This window comes from Mesocricetus auratus, unplaced genomic scaffold, assembly GCF_017639785.1.
Source record: "Mesocricetus auratus isolate SY011 unplaced genomic scaffold, BCM_Maur_2.0 Super-Scaffold_100004, whole genome shotgun sequence".
In the NCBI taxonomy this organism is placed as follows: Eukaryota; Metazoa; Chordata; class Mammalia; order Rodentia; family Cricetidae; genus Mesocricetus; species Mesocricetus auratus.
Window position 1 is genome coordinate 94145991 of NW_024429189.1, and position 17043 is coordinate 94163033.

At 43.6% G+C, this 17043-nt stretch overlaps 1 protein-coding gene across 1 annotated transcript; it reads left to right on the forward strand.

The window, feature by feature from the left end:
* The first annotated feature begins 195 nt into the window (after positions 1-195).
* On the forward strand, positions 196-15707 carry Mrps5 (mitochondrial ribosomal protein S5). Its single transcript, XM_005068590.4, has 12 exons — positions 196-324; positions 3892-3975; positions 4980-5117; positions 6750-6875; positions 7981-8214; positions 9180-9214; positions 10352-10442; positions 12118-12164; positions 12921-12978; positions 13238-13300; positions 14347-14483; positions 15342-15707. Exons 1-12 carry the CDS (start codon positions 267-269, stop codon positions 15564-15566), a joined length of 1296 nt encoding a protein of 431 aa, XP_005068647.1. The 5' UTR covers positions 196-266; the 3' UTR covers positions 15567-15707.
* The last annotated feature ends 1336 nt before the right edge of the window (positions 15708-17043 follow it).

A 17043-nucleotide genomic window follows, 5' to 3' on the forward strand; every position in this document is an offset into this window, starting at 1 on the left:
TAGCCCCGCCCTCTCCCCGCCCCTGCCTGGGGTCCTAGAGCGAGGACCCCTGAGAAGCTGTCCGTGGCTGAGCCTGACTCAATTTCTTTTTTGGTCGATGTGGACAATTTCTCGACCCCCGTGTGCACTGATCGGTGACCCTCGAGTCTCAGCCCACCGCTTTGAGCTGATGACGGACGTCTCACGAGGCGCGGTCGCAGCCGGTCGCGGCAGGCGGTGGGGAAGGCGGTCCCAGAGACAGGCAGCGTCGCTGCTCCGGCCCCAGCATGGCGGCGGCCGTACGCTCTGTGTGCTGTCTCCCTGCACTGTGTAGTGTGCCGGCAGGTAAGTGCTGGGACCCGGACTGTAAGCGTGTGCGAGCATGGTGCTTTCCCTCGGGTCTGCGAAATTCCGGGTCAAGGGACTCGAGCAGTGGCCGGGCCCCTGATCCCGGTCTCCCATTAGGGTCAGGCAGGCTGTGTGACCTTACGCACCTTCTCTCCTTCTCTGGGTCGCGCGGCCTGAGATCATGGGAAGCGACCTGGACTCTGTGTTTTCAGTCAGAAAAACCGCTCGGACAAGCATCACCTATTGTTCACAGGGTGATGTCAACCTCGGCTTCGGGGCTGAGTGCCGCCAGCGAAGCTCTAAACTGAAGGATCGCCCTCTTGCCGAGTCTGTTAGATTTAGTAGCTGGCAGTTTAGCGTCTGGGCCGATCCGTTTGCCTGTCACCGCTTTTCTCCAGCCCTTCTTAGTTGGGCTGTAGGAATGGCTTCGCGATCGACAGTGTGCTCTTTGATTAAGCCCACCCCCCAGGTCCTGAAAGTTAATTTTGTTGCAATATTTGACCTGAAATCACTTGGAGTATGTGATGTGAGCCTTTGTTTATTTTGCCAGTGTTGAAACTATCTCCTTAAGGCCTCTGTCGAATAATGGGTTGCAACCTTCCATCGCAAGGGTTTACCCGTGTGCCAAAAACAAACTTAAGCTATTCATGATTTTATCCCTCCATTTCCTCCTCACAGTGCTTTTATGATTCTGTTGTATTCTCATACCACCACCACCACCACCACCCCTGTCCGCCTTTTTGTTTTAGAGACGGAAGTCTCACTGTAGTCTCCCAATTTATGTCTCATATCGCAGCTTCTAAATGCTGGCTTAGTTGTTTACTGTCAGACTCCGTCTCGTTATTCTTGTTTTATAGATGAGGGAATTGCAACACACAGAGGTGAGAAACGTGTTCATAGCTTAAGATTTAGAATTTTGCAACCACCGATGCCTTGCTCCAAGCCTCCTCCCCTACTTTGTGTAACTCCCCTCTCTTTGGGGTACCAGCTTTATTGACATAAGTTAATACCATAAAAGTTACCCATCTGGCCGGGCGTTGGTGGCGCACGCCTTTAATCCCAGCACTCGGGAGGCAGAGGCAGGCGGATCTCTGTGAGTTCGAGGCCAGCCTGGTCTACAGAGCTAGTTCCAGGACAGCCTCCAAAGCTACACAGGGAAACCCTGTCTCGAAAAACAAAACAAAACAAAACAAACAAAAAAAAGTTACCCATCTGAAGTGTACACTTAAGTGATTCTTTTTGAAGGAAAACTACTTTTTAACTGTTGTGTCTGTCCCCTTCAGTCTCTCAATAGCCCTCCACAATAAGCAGCTATCGTTCTATTTCCCATCTGTCTATAGCTTGCCTGTTCTGGGCATTTTTCTAAATAAATAGAATCAAAAGATACCTGGTTTCCGTGACTGGCTTCTTCCATAAATGCAGTGTTGTCAAGATTTATCCACATGGTGACATACTGGTCCCATATTGCTTGTGACAAAATAATACTCATGTGTCAGTATACCACATTTTGTTTATCTGTTGGTTGGTTGATGGACATTTGAGCTGTTTCCATCTCTGGCTGTCAGGACTATTGTTTAAATATCTGAGAGCCGTGTTTTTCTTTGTGCCCATGTCCATCTGCTCTTGTGTATATTTCCAGGAAGTAGAATTGCTAGTTGAAATGATAGCTCCATGTTTAGCTAAGGAACTGACAAGTACCTGTGCCGTTTACAGCCCCACCACAATGTAGGGGTTCCAGTTTTTCATTGCCAACACTTGTTATTATCTGTTCTATTCAGATAGCCAAGCTAATGATGTACAGTGTACTAATTTTGTTACTTTAATTTCTAATGAGTTTGTTTTCATGTGCTTATTAACTATTTGTGTATGTTCTTGAAGAAATGTTTGTTCAAATCTTTGTCTGTCTGTCTGTCTGTCTGTCTGTCTCTCTCTCTCTCTCTCTCTCTCTGTGTGTGTGTGTGTGTGTGTACTCGTACATTCGTGTACACTGAGGATTGAACTTGCGTACAGGCATGTCCAGCCTGTGGCCTGAGGTTAGCTGTGAGTGTGGTCCAGTTGAATACTGTAAGTGTCTTTAAAACATTGTAAGATTGTGTGTGTGACTTGATTTGTGTGTTTCTTGACCATGAACTTTGTGGATTATCGGTCTGTGTCACGTTAGATCCCAAAGGTAGACACTTCTGCTAGGACCTTGTGCATGCTGGGCATGTGCCACTCTCATGGCTACGAAACATTTTTTTAAATTGATTTTTAAGACGATCCCCCGCCCCAGGATCTCACTGTGAATGTGGTCTAGCCTCAAACTCACAGTGTTCTGTCTGCCTCAGCTTTTCAAATGCTGGAATCATATGTTTGAACCACTGTATCTGACATAGATAGTGTTCTTTGAAACACAAGTTTTTGATTTTGAAAACTCAGGGCCTAGTACCTGCTAGACAAACGCCCTACTACTGAACTGTTTTTAGCCTTGAAAACAACACACCAATTTGAAATTTTGGTGGTCTCATTTATCTGAATTTTTTCCCCTCCCCGTCCTGGTAGTGTGTGCTTTTGGTGTTATATCTAAGAAATAGTTACCAAACCCAAGGTTGTGATCATTTACCACTGTTTTCTTTTAAAATTTTTAGTTTTGACTATTACCTTTAATCCTTTGGCCAATTTGGAGGTTAGTTTCTATATATAATATGAGGTAGGCTTTAACTTCATTCGAGTGTTACTATCCAGATGTTTCCATATATCAGTTTTCTTACCAATGCTATCAGAGTCTACGCTAGAACACCACACTAAGTGAAAGATTGGTGGGCACCAGACGGTGCAGGGCCTCTCCCACTTTCCTGAAGGGAATGTTTCTATTCTGAGGAAGTTACGGTATACCATGTGCCAATGAATCTGGGAAATAAGTCTGCCAGAGCAGGGTCAGTTCAGAACTGATTCAGATCTGGTGAGGCTAGAAGGAGGGTGTAGGAAAGAGGGAGGGGCAGCATGAGACTGGAGTGGAAGCCTGGGCCATGTGGCCAGCCTGCAGGATGTGCTCAGGGATTGTTTTGACAGAGGGTCTCATGTATGGAGCCTAAGCTGGTCTTGAAGTCCAGAGCCTCCTCTCTATTGAGTCCTGGGATCATAAGCACAAGCCATTGCTCCACCTTGTGCTGAGGAGTTTTCCTTTGATCTTTAGAGCAGGAGGGAGCCAAGGAAGACTCTGTCAGGGCTGTGAGTGCCTAGATCTGACCATGGGAAGATGCTGAGTTAGATAGGGATTAGGGAAACCTGGTAGGAGTTGGGTTATCCTGTGCCTCAGTGACCAGGAGGCCTTAGCAAAGAAGGACCAGCAAGGACAGCACAGGGCAGATGACAGATGACTTGACACCCAAAGAGATTTCACAAGACTTGAAAACTGGGTTGAGTTGAGGGTGAGGGGCAAAGATGAGGTGCCGTGTCAGCTACTTGGCAAGTGGTCATGGAGCCCAGAGATGGCCTACTCTTTGTCTTAGTCCTTTTATTCTGTAAGTGTTACTATTTTATAGGCATTACTGTTTAAAAGGCTCCTTTCCCCCCAATTTCCAGGTCATTTCCTGTCTAGGCAGCTCTCTCGAAATACCTTCCCAGCAGCAGCTTCCTTTTTGGCAGCGAAGACAACTCTGAGCTATGGTAAGATTCTAGTATGTCTGTGTCCTTGCAAGATTTATTTATTATCCAGTAGTTCTGTTATGGCGGTTTGGGGTGAGGGTGTTTGTCTAGGGGTACTGCCAAAGCTTTGTGTCTAGTTTTACACACTTAAGCTTTCTTCCCCAGAGGCAACTATAGCTGCCATCTTTTGTGTGTGACTCTGGAGTGTGTAAGATATATTCACAGACACACCTGCATTGCGTTGTTTTTAAACATGAAACAGATATTCTACACACTCTGGCATTTTGCTCTGTGGGACATTCGCAGATCATTGCACATTCCCTGGCTGCCTACGGCAGAGGGCACTGTTTTCCCACAGTAGGCTCTGCACTCTTGGATACTGCAGAGAAATGCCGTGTCTGTTAGAGAGCTGCAGCTTCTCTAACTAGGACAGACATTTAGGTTGTTTTGTTTGGAAGATGTCTCAAATTTTGTTTGTTTGTTTTTAAAATACATTTCTTTTAGTTATGTCTATGAGTCTTGGTAGAGGCTATGTACACGAGTATAAATGCCTAAGGAGGCCAGAAGCATAGGCTCCCCTGGAGGAAGAGTCATAGGTGGTTGTAAGACTTGTGAAATGGGTGCTAGGAACCAAACCTGGCCTCTCTTTGAGAGCAGTACATGCTCTTGACTGCTAAGCTATCTCTCCAGCCCCAAAACACGATTCTCAAAACTCTTTTTAGTGTGTGTGTGTGTGTGTGTGTGTGTGTGTGTGTGTGTGTGTGTGTGTGTGTGTGTTTGGACACTATCATTCTACTGTGTGTGTAGAAGTCTGAGGACAGTTTGTAGGAGTTGTCTCTTCTCTCCTACCGCTTGTGTCCCTGGGCTGAAACTCAGGTAGTCAGGCTTGACAACAAGTGTCTTTAACTGTCCTACCATCTCCACAGCCACAGTGACTTGTTTTTATTAATGTGAGTATTTGGTGCTGGCAGTGTTTCTCTACAGCCATGGGGTCTAACACCAACTTTTGTTCTGTCTGCCTGTAGGCGCTTTGTCACCAAGGGGAACAAAAACCAACCACTGTCTGACCAGCTTGAGCCATGCGCTGCAGACACAGTGCTGCATTGCCTCTCCTGTCAACTGCATGGGCCAGCAGAACAGACCTTACAGCTTCTTCACCAAACGTATGTAGGATGATAAATGGAACCAGAAAATAGAAGGTGTTTGCATCTTCATTTCCTTCTTTCTTTAAATAAACGTTTTAGTGACTAGTTTATAATGTCCTGTTAAAAAAAAAGCATTCCTTGATATGCCCACTGAAATTAGCTACATGGCACCAGTTGTACAATTGATAACAAATTTATCTTAAAGGGTTGGGATGTAGCTCAGCAGTAGAACATTTGTCTAGCAGATTACCAAACTTTTGGTCTCAAAACAAAAAACCAAACCAACCCATTGGCTCCTTTTAGTTGTGCCTTTAGCTGAGAAGATAAACCAGTCAGGGAAAGGTAATTTCTAATAACATTATTTTATGGATACTACTCCTGTTTGCAATAATGTCACTGGAGCTCACCTAGGAGGCTAGGCTGGCCAGCAAGCCCCAGGGATCCATCTTGTCCTCTCTCCAGTGCTGGGATCACAAGTGTGTGCGACTGTGCCAGGCTGTTTTTATGTAGGTTCTGGGGGTCACATTAGTGTCTTTGTACTTAGAAGGCAAGCACTTTACCTACTAAGCCATCTTCCCAACCCTGGCTTCAATTTTTCATTATATAAGTTTGTACTGGATTAAAGTCTAGTTACAAAATAGTTGGTGAACTTGGAAAGATGAAATTTAAGTACCAATAAAGATCAACCTAAAGAATTTAGGCATTTACAAGTATAAAGTATTGATTGAGATGTAGGATAGAAACAAATGTTGGGACCCTAGAAATTGACAAATAGAAATAAATCAGCAGTGCTAGAGTGTGCATGTTTTAAAAGACTTATGTGACTTAAAAATAGTCAAGTATAAACACAGACCTGGGAATTAGCTATGAAACACTGGAATATCTGTTCTTTGGTGTGTAGTTTGAAAGAAATGGATGTTGGGTATTGGCAGAAGAGCATAGCAAACAGACTAAATGGGGTATAGGTTCTTGTGTATAAGAAAGTGCCCTAGTTAGCTTTACTTGTCAGTTTGACACAGCCTAGAGTCATCTGGGAAAAAAGCCTTAAAGTCAGATTGGCGTGTGGACATGTCTTTAGGGATTGTCTTGATTGTTAATTGATGTAGGAGGGCCCGGCCCTAAGTAAGTGGTCCTGGACTTATGTCAGAAAGCAAACTGAGCATAAGTTTGCCTCTGGGCCATCCAGGAGTGCCATTGACCATTTCTGCTTCAGTATCTGAAGTCCCTGCCTGACTTCCCTCAGTAGACTGTGACCTGCACTATGGTGCCCCTCTCCTAAGCTGCTCTTGGTTAGAGTGGCATATCACAGCAATGGCGATGAAACCAGGAACAAGGGTAGTTATTGATTACTTCAGTGACTATAGTGAAAGCAAGCGAACAGGGAAGCAACCCAAGCCGTAGCTGATGAAGCATCAGGAAAACAAGCCTGCCTGTAAGGGCTCCAGTGGCCGCTGCCTTTTGTGAGGAGGAATAGCATCGTCTCCTCGTGGACTGTCCAAATGTAACTGTGTGGTACTCAAAGAACGGCTTTATTGTGCTTATAATATCACTGCAGGGTGTGTGTGAAGTGGCTTCTTCAGGCCTTTTTTAACCAACAGGAGGCGATAGTTCCCAAACAGGATTTAAAACTGCAACCCTGTTTTGTTGCAGTGACTGCAGAAGAACTCTGGAAAGGTGCCTTAGCAGAGACTGGTGCTGGAGCAAGGAAAGGCAGAGGCAAAAGAACAAAAAGAAAGAAGAAAAAAGATTTGAACAAGGGCCAGATCATCGGTGAAGGTAAACATATTTAAAGCCTTTAATCTCCTGTTTTTTGTATCCCAGGCTGGCTTTGAACTCATGATCTTCCTGCCCTAGCCTCCCTGAAACTAGGATTACAGACATGTGCCAGAACTCCCAGCTAATGTGCTTATCTTTGTTTCTTACTTAGTATTACAAAATCACATGTATATCTTGTCAGTTAAAAAAAAGCAACTATTGTAGAGAACACTGAGCATCCCCTTTCAGTTGCCTGTAGTCCCATTGTCTCCCCTGTCTCACTTTTTAAAGTTTCCTGTAATATTTTTAATGCTTTTATATAAGAGCCTTTCTAAAGGTAATTTAGTTATGCTGTATGATAGGTGCTGTGCGACAGTGAGTTAATTGGCACCTTGATGTACTCTGGAGTCTCCTGGGAAGAGTCCCCAAAAGGGTTGTCTAGGTCAAGTTGACCCGTGGACATGCTTGTGGGCACTGTCCTGATTACATCAGTTGGTGTGGGAAGACCAGTGTAAGAGCAGGAGGTTTGGGCCCTGGGCGTACCAAAAAGGAGAAAGTGAGCCGAGTACTCTGCTCTTGACTTGGATGTGGTTAGCTGCCTCCTTAACTTTTCTACAGTCATGGATGGGAACCTGGAACTGTGAGTTAAACAAAACCCTCTTCTAAGTTGCTTTTGTCAGAGTATTTTATCATAGTAGAAAGGAAATTAGGATACGCTGTCTTAAAATTTGCTTGTTTTGGTCAGTAGTAGGTCTTGGAAATCAGTCCACATCAGACCTTAGAAAGAGACTTTGTTCTTTGGATTTCATGTAGACTATCCCACACAACAGCTGTGCCATTTGGCCTGAACATTTTGATTGTAAGTTTTTGCTTTTGCAATAACATTTCAGTAGATATGCTTGGCAATGTCCATGTGTGCCTTGCCCCGATATGAGTCTTCTTTAGGTGGTATGGATTGCAGTGATCTAGCTTGCATACATTTACAATTTGATAACACAAAGTGACATGCTGAACATTGTACTTAAGCTCTACCAGCTCTGCGCTATCTGTTCATATCTTACCTGGCATTTGATCCTGGAAAAATGAGTCTTCAAATTCTTATTTATGAATATTTTACAATCTTCAGGGCGTTCTGGTTTCCTGTGGCCTGGTCTGAATGTCCCCCTTATGAGAAGTGGAGTAGTCCAGACCATTGGCCAAAGAAGCAAAGAAGAGCAGGAGAAGGTGGAGGCGGACATGACCCAGCAGCGAGAAGAGTGGGAACGGAGGAGGAAGATAAAAGTTAAACGGGAGCGTGGCTGGAGTGGAAACTCATGGGGAGGTGTCAGTATTGGTCCCCCAAACCAGGGACCCAATGGAGGTAGCTAAGTTCCCATTCTGCTTGCCTTGTCTTTGTGACAGTGCTAGGGTGTTGTTTTGAAAATGTTTTTACTTGCCTGTTAGGTTTTACCTTTTCCTGGAAGGGTTTGAGTATCCTTGAGTAACTTACCACATTGTCATCAAATTGTATCATAGGGAACACAGCCAAGAGGGGTGGCTGGAAATTTTCATAATAAGTTAAGCTTGTACAATAACTCTAACGAAATTCAGTGGTGTTTTGTTTTGTTTTAAACCAAACAAAAGACATGAAAGTAGGAAAGAAATGTGTGGGAAGAAGGGTCTCAGAGCAAGTAGGCAGGGAAAAGAGAGGAGAACGAGGTTGATTCTGATCAGAGTACATCACACACATGTAAAATTGTCAACACATAGAAGATTATTTAAAAAGTTAAAGACAGTATGGTGAGTGAAGTTTCAGGGCACCACATGGCTGGGAGGCTTTGGTAAGACTAGAGGCCATGAGTGTGGAGTGGCTAGGTGCTGTGCCTTGACTTCAGTTCGGCTGTGGCCAGCGAGCTACACTGATTCAGGGAAGGGAGTGTGGGGAGAAGGTTGGGGGTTTGGAAAGTGATGGCTTTGGTGTCTTAAAACAAATGGTGATCAAAGGTCTGGAGCTGATGAGGGCCCTTAGAGCTGATGAGGTGGAGCACTGTGGGGTTGGCAGAGGGTGATCCAAGGTTAAGAATCCAGAGTTGGAACAGTCCATTGAGGATGGGACCAGGATGTGGCCTTGAGAGGGATGCCTGAGGACCTGAGACTTTCTAACATTAGAGTCTGTGGTGGGGCAAGGTGTAGCTCCATGGTACGATGCTTACATCACAAGCATGAGGCCCTGGGTTCAGTCCTCATTAATACCCCCACCAAAGAAAAATATTTGAGATGGTGTCAAAATACTTTCCTATATTAATACTACAGAGTCACTTATCTCTATGATTTTTCTTCTTGTAGAAACATATGAAGACTTTGATACCAGGGTTCTCGAGGTAGGCACATGGAATTAAGTACCCTGCCTCTGGGGCGTTGGGATGTGAGAGCAGGGCTGGGGCGAAAGAGGCTTGGGGGAAAGCCCAGATGCACAGCTGATCTGGGCATCTTATGTGTACTTCCCTCCATCCTAAAGCCAAGAAGTGTTAGCAGTTTGTCACTCAGTTGAAGGGACACAGATGAGGGGGACAGAGTCACTGTTAGGGCAGTGAGTTCTTCCAGCCCTTGAAACTGAAACCTTGATCAAATGACCTTGAGCCATTTTTCCAGAGCATTGTCATCATTGGTCTGGCACTGCACCTTACTGTTCAAAACCTGGGGGGCAGTCACCTGCACTGGAGCTGTCTGTCCTGAGTGTGCACGTAATGTCTTCTGCCAGTCAGAGCACAGTTTAAAGAATGTCGTCAGTACTTCTGTGTTATCCAAGATTATAGATTTTGAAAGCTGACTTCTGTTACATTGATAGTTTTCTGTATGATTATCCATAGAGTAGATGCAATCTCCCTTTTTCTTTAATTCCACTTTATAATAAAGGAGCACCATGAGCCACAGGTGTAGCTGCTCTGTAAGTGATGTAGTTAACAGCTTTATGAAACTGTTCTTGGCTTTTAAAATGGGCCAGAGTAAACCAAACAGACAACCACCTGCAGATTTTTTTTTTTAGTTCACCATAAGTAGGCATTTCCAATTTTTTTATTTCCCATTAAGACTAACCCTTATGCAGCTGTCCAGTCCAATGCTTCTATATGCTGTGTTTCACTGTATGTAGCTAAGTGAGCGTCTCTGGTCTGGGCTATCTCTTACACTCACTGTTGAGCCATTCAATTTTAATCCTAAGTGTTTTTCTTTCCTGAGACACATTCATTAAGGTAGGCCATTTTGAGATGTGTAAGTTTCAGATTTCTTTAAACATCTTGGTTGAATATTCCATTCAACCTGTGAAACAGGAAGAGAAAGTGTTTCTTCCGTTCTCTTACTGAGGAGATGGTTCAGAGAAAGTCTGTTGTTTGTCTTGCAGCACTGGAAGGTGCAGCGCCCACACACCATGGGTGGGTGTAGCTGGGCCAGGCAGGCAGCACTGCTGGTCCCCTTCAGGCTTCCCCAAGGTAATATTAATGAGACATTTTGTCTTTTAGGTAAGGAATGTTTTCAATATGACAGCAAAAGAGGGAAGAAAGAAGTCGGTTCGTGTCCTGGTTGCTGTGGGGAATGGAAATGGGGTTGCAGGTGAATGGGGTGGTATTACACCTGGTGGTGGTGGTGCTGGTGGTGCTGGTGGTAGTTGGGCTAGGCCTGGCCTTACTGAAAATCCGAGAATTCATATTGCTGGTCTGTTCTTCTCTACTGGTTTAACCTTTTAGTGATTGAGCTCACAGACCCAAATTTTCACACTGTAACAAACCCCAGTATGTATAGTTTGTTAAACCTTTGCTGGTGTAGCCATAGGGGGACTGCTTGAAGTGAGGTTGCTACCCTTTTGTGTGTTGGTAAGAACCACCAAATTCCCATCATATCCCTGCCCTGATACTATCAAGCTTCAGGAATTGACAGCATGGTATATGCTGTCAATTTGATTTGTATATTTTTAATTGGGAAGTGTGCACATGATTTTACATATGTTTATTGACCATGCCATTTTCTTTTGGGGCTTTGTTGGTTCATGTGTTTGGCCCAATTTTATAGGGTGATGGTTTTCCTAGCTGATGAGCATAAGTTTTTTATAAGTTGAAGACATATCAGCCCATTGCCTTTCAAATGTTTTGACTGTGTTTTTAATTTTTTTCTGTGCATTGTTAAATCCAGAGACTTTGTACGCTTTTGTTTGGCAGATCTGCCACTCTTAGATCACTCCCAATTTTGTGCTTTGCTCAAAGAGTCTCTGTTTGGAGATTATAAATAAGTCTGCTGATATTTTCCTCCGGGATATCTGGCTTTGTTTGTTTCACATCTGAAACTTAGGATTCACATTTCTTTGTCTCAAGTCTTAGATGTCTTTCGTGTCTCATATCTTATAAATGGTGCTTCTCTTTGTATGAATTACAAAGTAAATATTCAAGTTCAGTAATTAGCAGTGGCAGCAAATGTCAGGGGTTTTCCCAGAACCTGTGAAAACCCTTGTTTAGAACAGCCACAGGTTGAAGGACCACTGATCTTATCTGTGGCTCAATTAGCCCTAGATTTTGCTTGACAGGTCCACTGAAAGCATTCGTCACTCTGGAGCAATGTGTCTTCCACCTGCTGCTTACTTTAATCTGTTTCCAAAGGTGTTCAAAAATGCATACTTAATTTTAAAACATAAGTAGAGACTGGAGAGATAGCTCAGGGGTTAAGAGCACTTGTTTCGCTTTCAGAAGACTAGGGTTTGGTTCCCAGTGTTCATATAGCAGCTCACAACCATTTGTAACTCCATTTACAGGGGATCTGACACCTCTTACCATCTCCTTGTACTCTTGCATGCATGCAGTACGTACACACACACACACACACACACACACACACACATAAATAACTCAGAGCCAGCCCAACACTAGAGAGACAGAGGCAGGTGGATCTCTGAGTTGGAGGCCAGCCTGGTTCACAAAGTGAGTTCAGAAAAACCCTGTCTCGGAAAAAAAAAAAAAACAACAAAATAAGTAAATAAATGAATAATCTGAGCTCACTTCACTTCAATAAAGATTTATTAAAGGCAATGCAGTGCATCTAATGTTGAACTTTGTGTTCAAAGCAGACAGTTTTGCGAAGCCCTGTGGCTGTGCTTGTTGGTGATGGGAGCAGCTGTTCTATGAGTGGTGGGAAGCTGAAGGCTTGGAAATGCTGTAGGAGCCAACATTGGAGATGTGGTGGAAGGCAGGTTGTATGCAAAACTGTTTCCATTTCCACATCTTTGCTTTTTCTTTGAAAGGTTTTGCTGTTGGGAAAGCCGCTGACCGGGCAGATGCTTTACGAAAGGTATGTGCTGTATCTCTCTGTTTGAGACAGGGTCCTGCTGTGACTGGAGCTCTGAGTCCTCCAGCCTCTGCCTCTAGAGTATCAGGAGTGTGTTACCACATCCAGCGTTTTTCCTTCCTTCCTTCCTTCCTTCCTTCCTTCCTTCCTTCCTTCCTTTCTTTCTTCCTTCCTTCCTTTCTTTCTTTTTGTATGTAGTAAAAGATAATGAGCTATGTGTTAGACAACCTGGGAACCATAAGAAAACAATCATTTATTCTAGACTTTTCTCACTATCAAAGGTTGCTTATCTTGTAAGAAGCCATTTCTCACGTACCTGTTAGAGAGCTGTGGTTGCTGTCCATGATAATCTTGTTATGGGGGCTTGTGTACCAACAGGCTGTTCAGAGTCACTCAGGAAGGCTCATAAGTGGGACAGTGAAACTGTGGCTTATAGGGCTTTTGTTTTTTTAATACAAAAATTTTTGTATAGGTGGAATTGCTTGTAATAAAAATTTTTATAAAAGATGTTTTTGAACTCCAATAAGAAGCCAGACATGGTGGTATATACCTCTGTAATCCCAGTACATAGCAAAACCAAAAACTCGGTCTCTATAAATAGTACTGGTTGTCCTAGAACTCACTATGTAGATGAGGCTGGCCTTGAACTCACAAAGATCTGTCTGATTCCGCCTATTGATTATTGGGATTAAAGACATGCACCACCACACTCATCTAGACAACAAAATATTTAAGAAATATTTTTCTTTTTGTTTTCAGGCAAAGAACCGAGCAATTCACTATTTGCATTATATAGAACTATATGAAGGCCATACAAGTGAGTGTGGGGCATTTCTTCTGAAGTCTGCAGGAATATATCTGTTACAGAATGTGTGGCAAGATTTTGTTGTATTTCTCTGTTACTTTATTCTTACAAATGCATGAAATATGGAACCAGATCTGACCCAGAGACCAGCATGTGTCCGTCCTTAGCCACCGTGTGCTGCTATTCAGGGCAGGATGCGTTGCCTTGTGATATTGTGGAGCTGTTCAGGCCTCTCACCCAGCCCTTCTTGTGTTTGTGTTTTTGCTTCCAGTATACCATGATATTTCATTAAGATTTAAAAGGACGCAGATCAGGATGAAGAAACAGCCCAGAGGTAACTAGCTCTCACTGTTTGTTGAAGATAAAGCAGAGAAACTGCAGCAGCTGGGCCCTCTGCTCTTTTTCTCCAGCTTTCTTGATCTTATGGAACATTTTCAACTGAGGTTCCTTCCCATCTGAGGACTCTAACTTGTGTCAAGTTGACACCAAACTAGCCAGTACAATTACTACAGTATGTCTCCAACCCCCCTCTGCATTGAGTGCCCATCTCCTGTAAGGTCTCCCTGTTGAAGCACTGGGCGTGCAGAAATGCTCTTCCTGCCTCAGAGAAGCAGGCAGAGTTTGCCTTGGGCTCTGATAGTCATTCCCTTGGCCTGTGGGTGTCGATTCTGACAGTCTCTCCTACATCTCACCTGTAATTCTACCATGAAAAATGGTCTCTTCCGTCTCTAGTTATCGAAATCTCTAACAGTTTGGGGCTGAGACATTAAAACATTTAAAACCTTATATCAAAGCTTCTACTACAATGCTGCTGAAGCTGTGGGGTGAAACATCACTCCCCCCAACCCACTAACAAGACAAAATGCTAACACCGATGTGTAATGTGTTAATGCATTGGAACATGTCTTCTGTTCCTCAATTCAGTTAATCACTCAGGTGCCTGCTTAGACCTGACAAGAATCAGACTCACTTTGTTCCACAGAATGGCTGCCAGTAGGTGATTGTGTAGCTGACCCGTGGCTGTTGAGAACGTTCCAATCAAATACACACTACATTTGCTTTGAAAAAAGAATGTAAAGTCTCTCACTTCATATTGTATGAAGTACAGTTTGAAATGGTAATATTTGGACCTGTTGATTTGACAAAAAATATTGCTAAAAATGCATTTTGCATTAAATACATTAAAACAACTTTAATTCATCTATGAGAAAAATTAAATCACATGACTTCTGTTTGTTGCTTACATTGCCTTTTTTGGGGAGTGGGGAGTTGGTTTAGACACATTTTCTCCCCCCCCCCCCAGAATGCAGAGGCCAGTGCCATATGAAAGCCAGCAGAGTGAGTGACAGTTGTTGGTGTTTAATTTTGATCTTCTTCCAGGTTATGGCCTCCGCTGCCACAGGGCCGTTATCACCATCTGCCGCCTCATTGGCATCAAGGACATGTATGCAAGGGTCACTGGCTCTATGAACATGATCAACCTCACCCGGGGCCTCTTCCAAGGGCTTGCTCGCCAGGTAACCTCCCGGGTGGAAAGGCAGAGGTACTGTTTGGTGTTCCAGACCACGCTGCTGTGGTTCCTCCTCAGTACGTCTCCACATGAAGCAGAGGGATTGACTCTAGGCCTGGGTCTAGTTAGACAACCCAGGGCTCTCACCTCCTTGGATGCAGAACTTTGCATATTAATGGTTATAGTTCCAGCAGCTCAGTCTGTGTGAACCCTGTGCTTCATCAAGTCCAACAAATAGAATTAAAGTAGCAAATGGACTTTCTTATTCCTTTCCTTTTTTTGGTTTTTCGAGATGTAAAGTAGGCTGGCCTTGAACTCAGAGAACTCACTATTTCTACTCCCAAGTGCTGGGATTAGAGGTGTGCACCACCACTGCCCAGCTGACTTGCTCATTTCATACACTGAAGGAGCTAGAGCATGCTTGTTTTTATGATAGAACAGTGTCATTACTGAAACACTGAAGGCTAAACTTGAAGATGTCCATGAGACATTTGTTTAAAAATTGTTTCAGTGGATTGACTGTCTGAGATTCAGTGGTGTGTCCTCCTAAGGGGGAACCCCGAGTTGCTGTCCAGTGAGGTCTGGCTCATATCCGTCCACCCCATATGGAGGGGAAGGTTTGTGGCTTCAAGGCCCTCCTGGTAGCCTTGTCCTTGGCCGACAGTCTTCTTCGGCTGTGGGCTGAGTTAAACCCTTGTGGACACATCATCCCCGTCTAGCCAGTAGTAGTGAAATAGCTACTTCACTTCCCCAAGCTGTCGAGGGTTCTCAATGCTGGCTTCTCTCTGGTTGACAGAAGCTCTGATCCTTTAAGTTGCAAATGTCCATCACAGACCTAATCTGTTCTCCATTTGCCTTTTTCCAGGAAACCCACCAACATCTGGCCGATAAGAAAGGTCTCCACGTGGTGGAGTTCCGGGAGGAATGTGGCCCTCTGCCTATTGTGGTTGCCTCCCCACAGGGGGCCTTGAGTAAGGAGCCGGAGCCCGAGCCTGAGGTCCCTGACATCAGACTGGACTGGCAAGAAGTAAAGGCCCTGCAGGGAATGAAGCGCTCTGTGTGGTCTGGGTTAAAGAGATCTGCCACCTGAAGGTCCCCAGCCTGCTCCATCAGTGCCTGGTGCTGTCAGGTACCTGGAAGAGACTTACCCCTACACATTGATGTGTAGCTCCCTTTTTTAAAAAGGAAAGTCCAACTTTCTTTGTTTTCAAATAAATAATTATATATTTGATTTATTGAGCACATGGTGTATAGCAGTCAGTGAGATGGGAATGTTACATGCAATATCAGGAGCAGTCATTGATTTAAACCAGTAAGTGTAAGTGAAATGGGGAACAGCTAATAGACCCAGTCAGTATAATATACACAGTAATCATTGCTGTGATAATTATAAGTAATACATATTACTGAGTCATCCAAAAATGGCTGTTTTCAGTTTCATTTTACAGAGAAGTGGAGTGACCTGACCACATTAGGCACCGCCAGTTTCCCGTGTCCCATTGCTATTGAAGCAGGCTTTCTCCTCGCCCTCAGCTGTTCTGCTGAGTTAAAGTGGTGCCTCTGTCACCTTCACTCAATACTGAGTATCCTCATTGGCTTAGTAGGCATTCATGAGCGTTTTGGGTGAAATGTCCATTCAGATCCTTTGTCCATTTTTTTTTCTTTTTGGTTTTTATGAGATCCTTTGTCCATTTTTAAAAAATGGGTTATTTGTGGTTTTTATTATGAGCTGTAATTGTTCTTTGTGTATTCTATATTCTTGATATAAACTTCCTATGAGATTCAACATACAGTTAAAATTGGGCCCTAGGTACTGGGTTTTTTTCCTTCTCTCTGATTCTTGCCTTACTTGCCTTTAATTGGTGATTTTTGGTAATTGACCTATAAAGTAGTTGTAATGTAGCAGAATCAGTATCTGCCAGTATCAATTTTATATAATCATGAAAAAAATCTTTAAATTAGGCTCATTGGGAACATCTAAATTTGTTTCTTCTAAATAGAATTCACAAACAAATGTTGGGACTGATGGTGTTGGAACTTAAAAGCAGACCCTTGTACTGAACCATTGAGCTGTGCCCTCAGACCTTTCGAATTATTTTTGCAATTTATTATTATTTTTATTATTGCCCCAAAAAAGCAATGACTTCTCTCTATTAGTCTAATGTATTATTTCCTTATACCTAATATGCTCATCGTTTTAAAAATGTCATTTTTCCAAACCACTGATAACTATATTGACATTGGGTAAAGCTGTTTATTTCAGTAAAAATTGTTTTGACATTTAATTTTTTCCCAGTAACTTGGTAATAAAATGAAAAGAGAAATAAAAGTTTGTCTTGAGAGCTAGGCCTTGTGACTAAGAACATTATATTTCAAAGGATGCTTTTCCCTCCTCCCACCTTCTCTCGCCTGGTAGAGCTGGAGGTAAAACTCAAGTGTAGGGGCCCCTGTGACTAGTTCCCTAGAGTTTGAAATCTGGCTTGTCAGCACAGCCTGCAGCAACCCATCAGCTCCTCTGCCTTCCTAAGACTACATGTCTTAGGGAAATGGACTTAGGAACCCTATAT

Excerpts from the sequence above, each read along its gene's own strand:
- Mrps5 (XM_005068590.4), top strand. The coding sequence starts at position 267 with ATGGCGGCGGCCGTACGCTCTGTGTGCTGTCTCCCTGCACTGTGTAGT. Across the intron at positions 12,979-13,237 it reads ACTATATGAAGGCCATACAA|TATACCATGATATTTCATTA; the intron begins GTGAGTGTGGGG and ends TTTTGCTTCCAG. Across the intron at positions 13,301-14,346 it reads GATGAAGAAACAGCCCAGAG|GTTATGGCCTCCGCTGCCAC; the intron begins GTAACTAGCTCT and ends ATCTTCTTCCAG.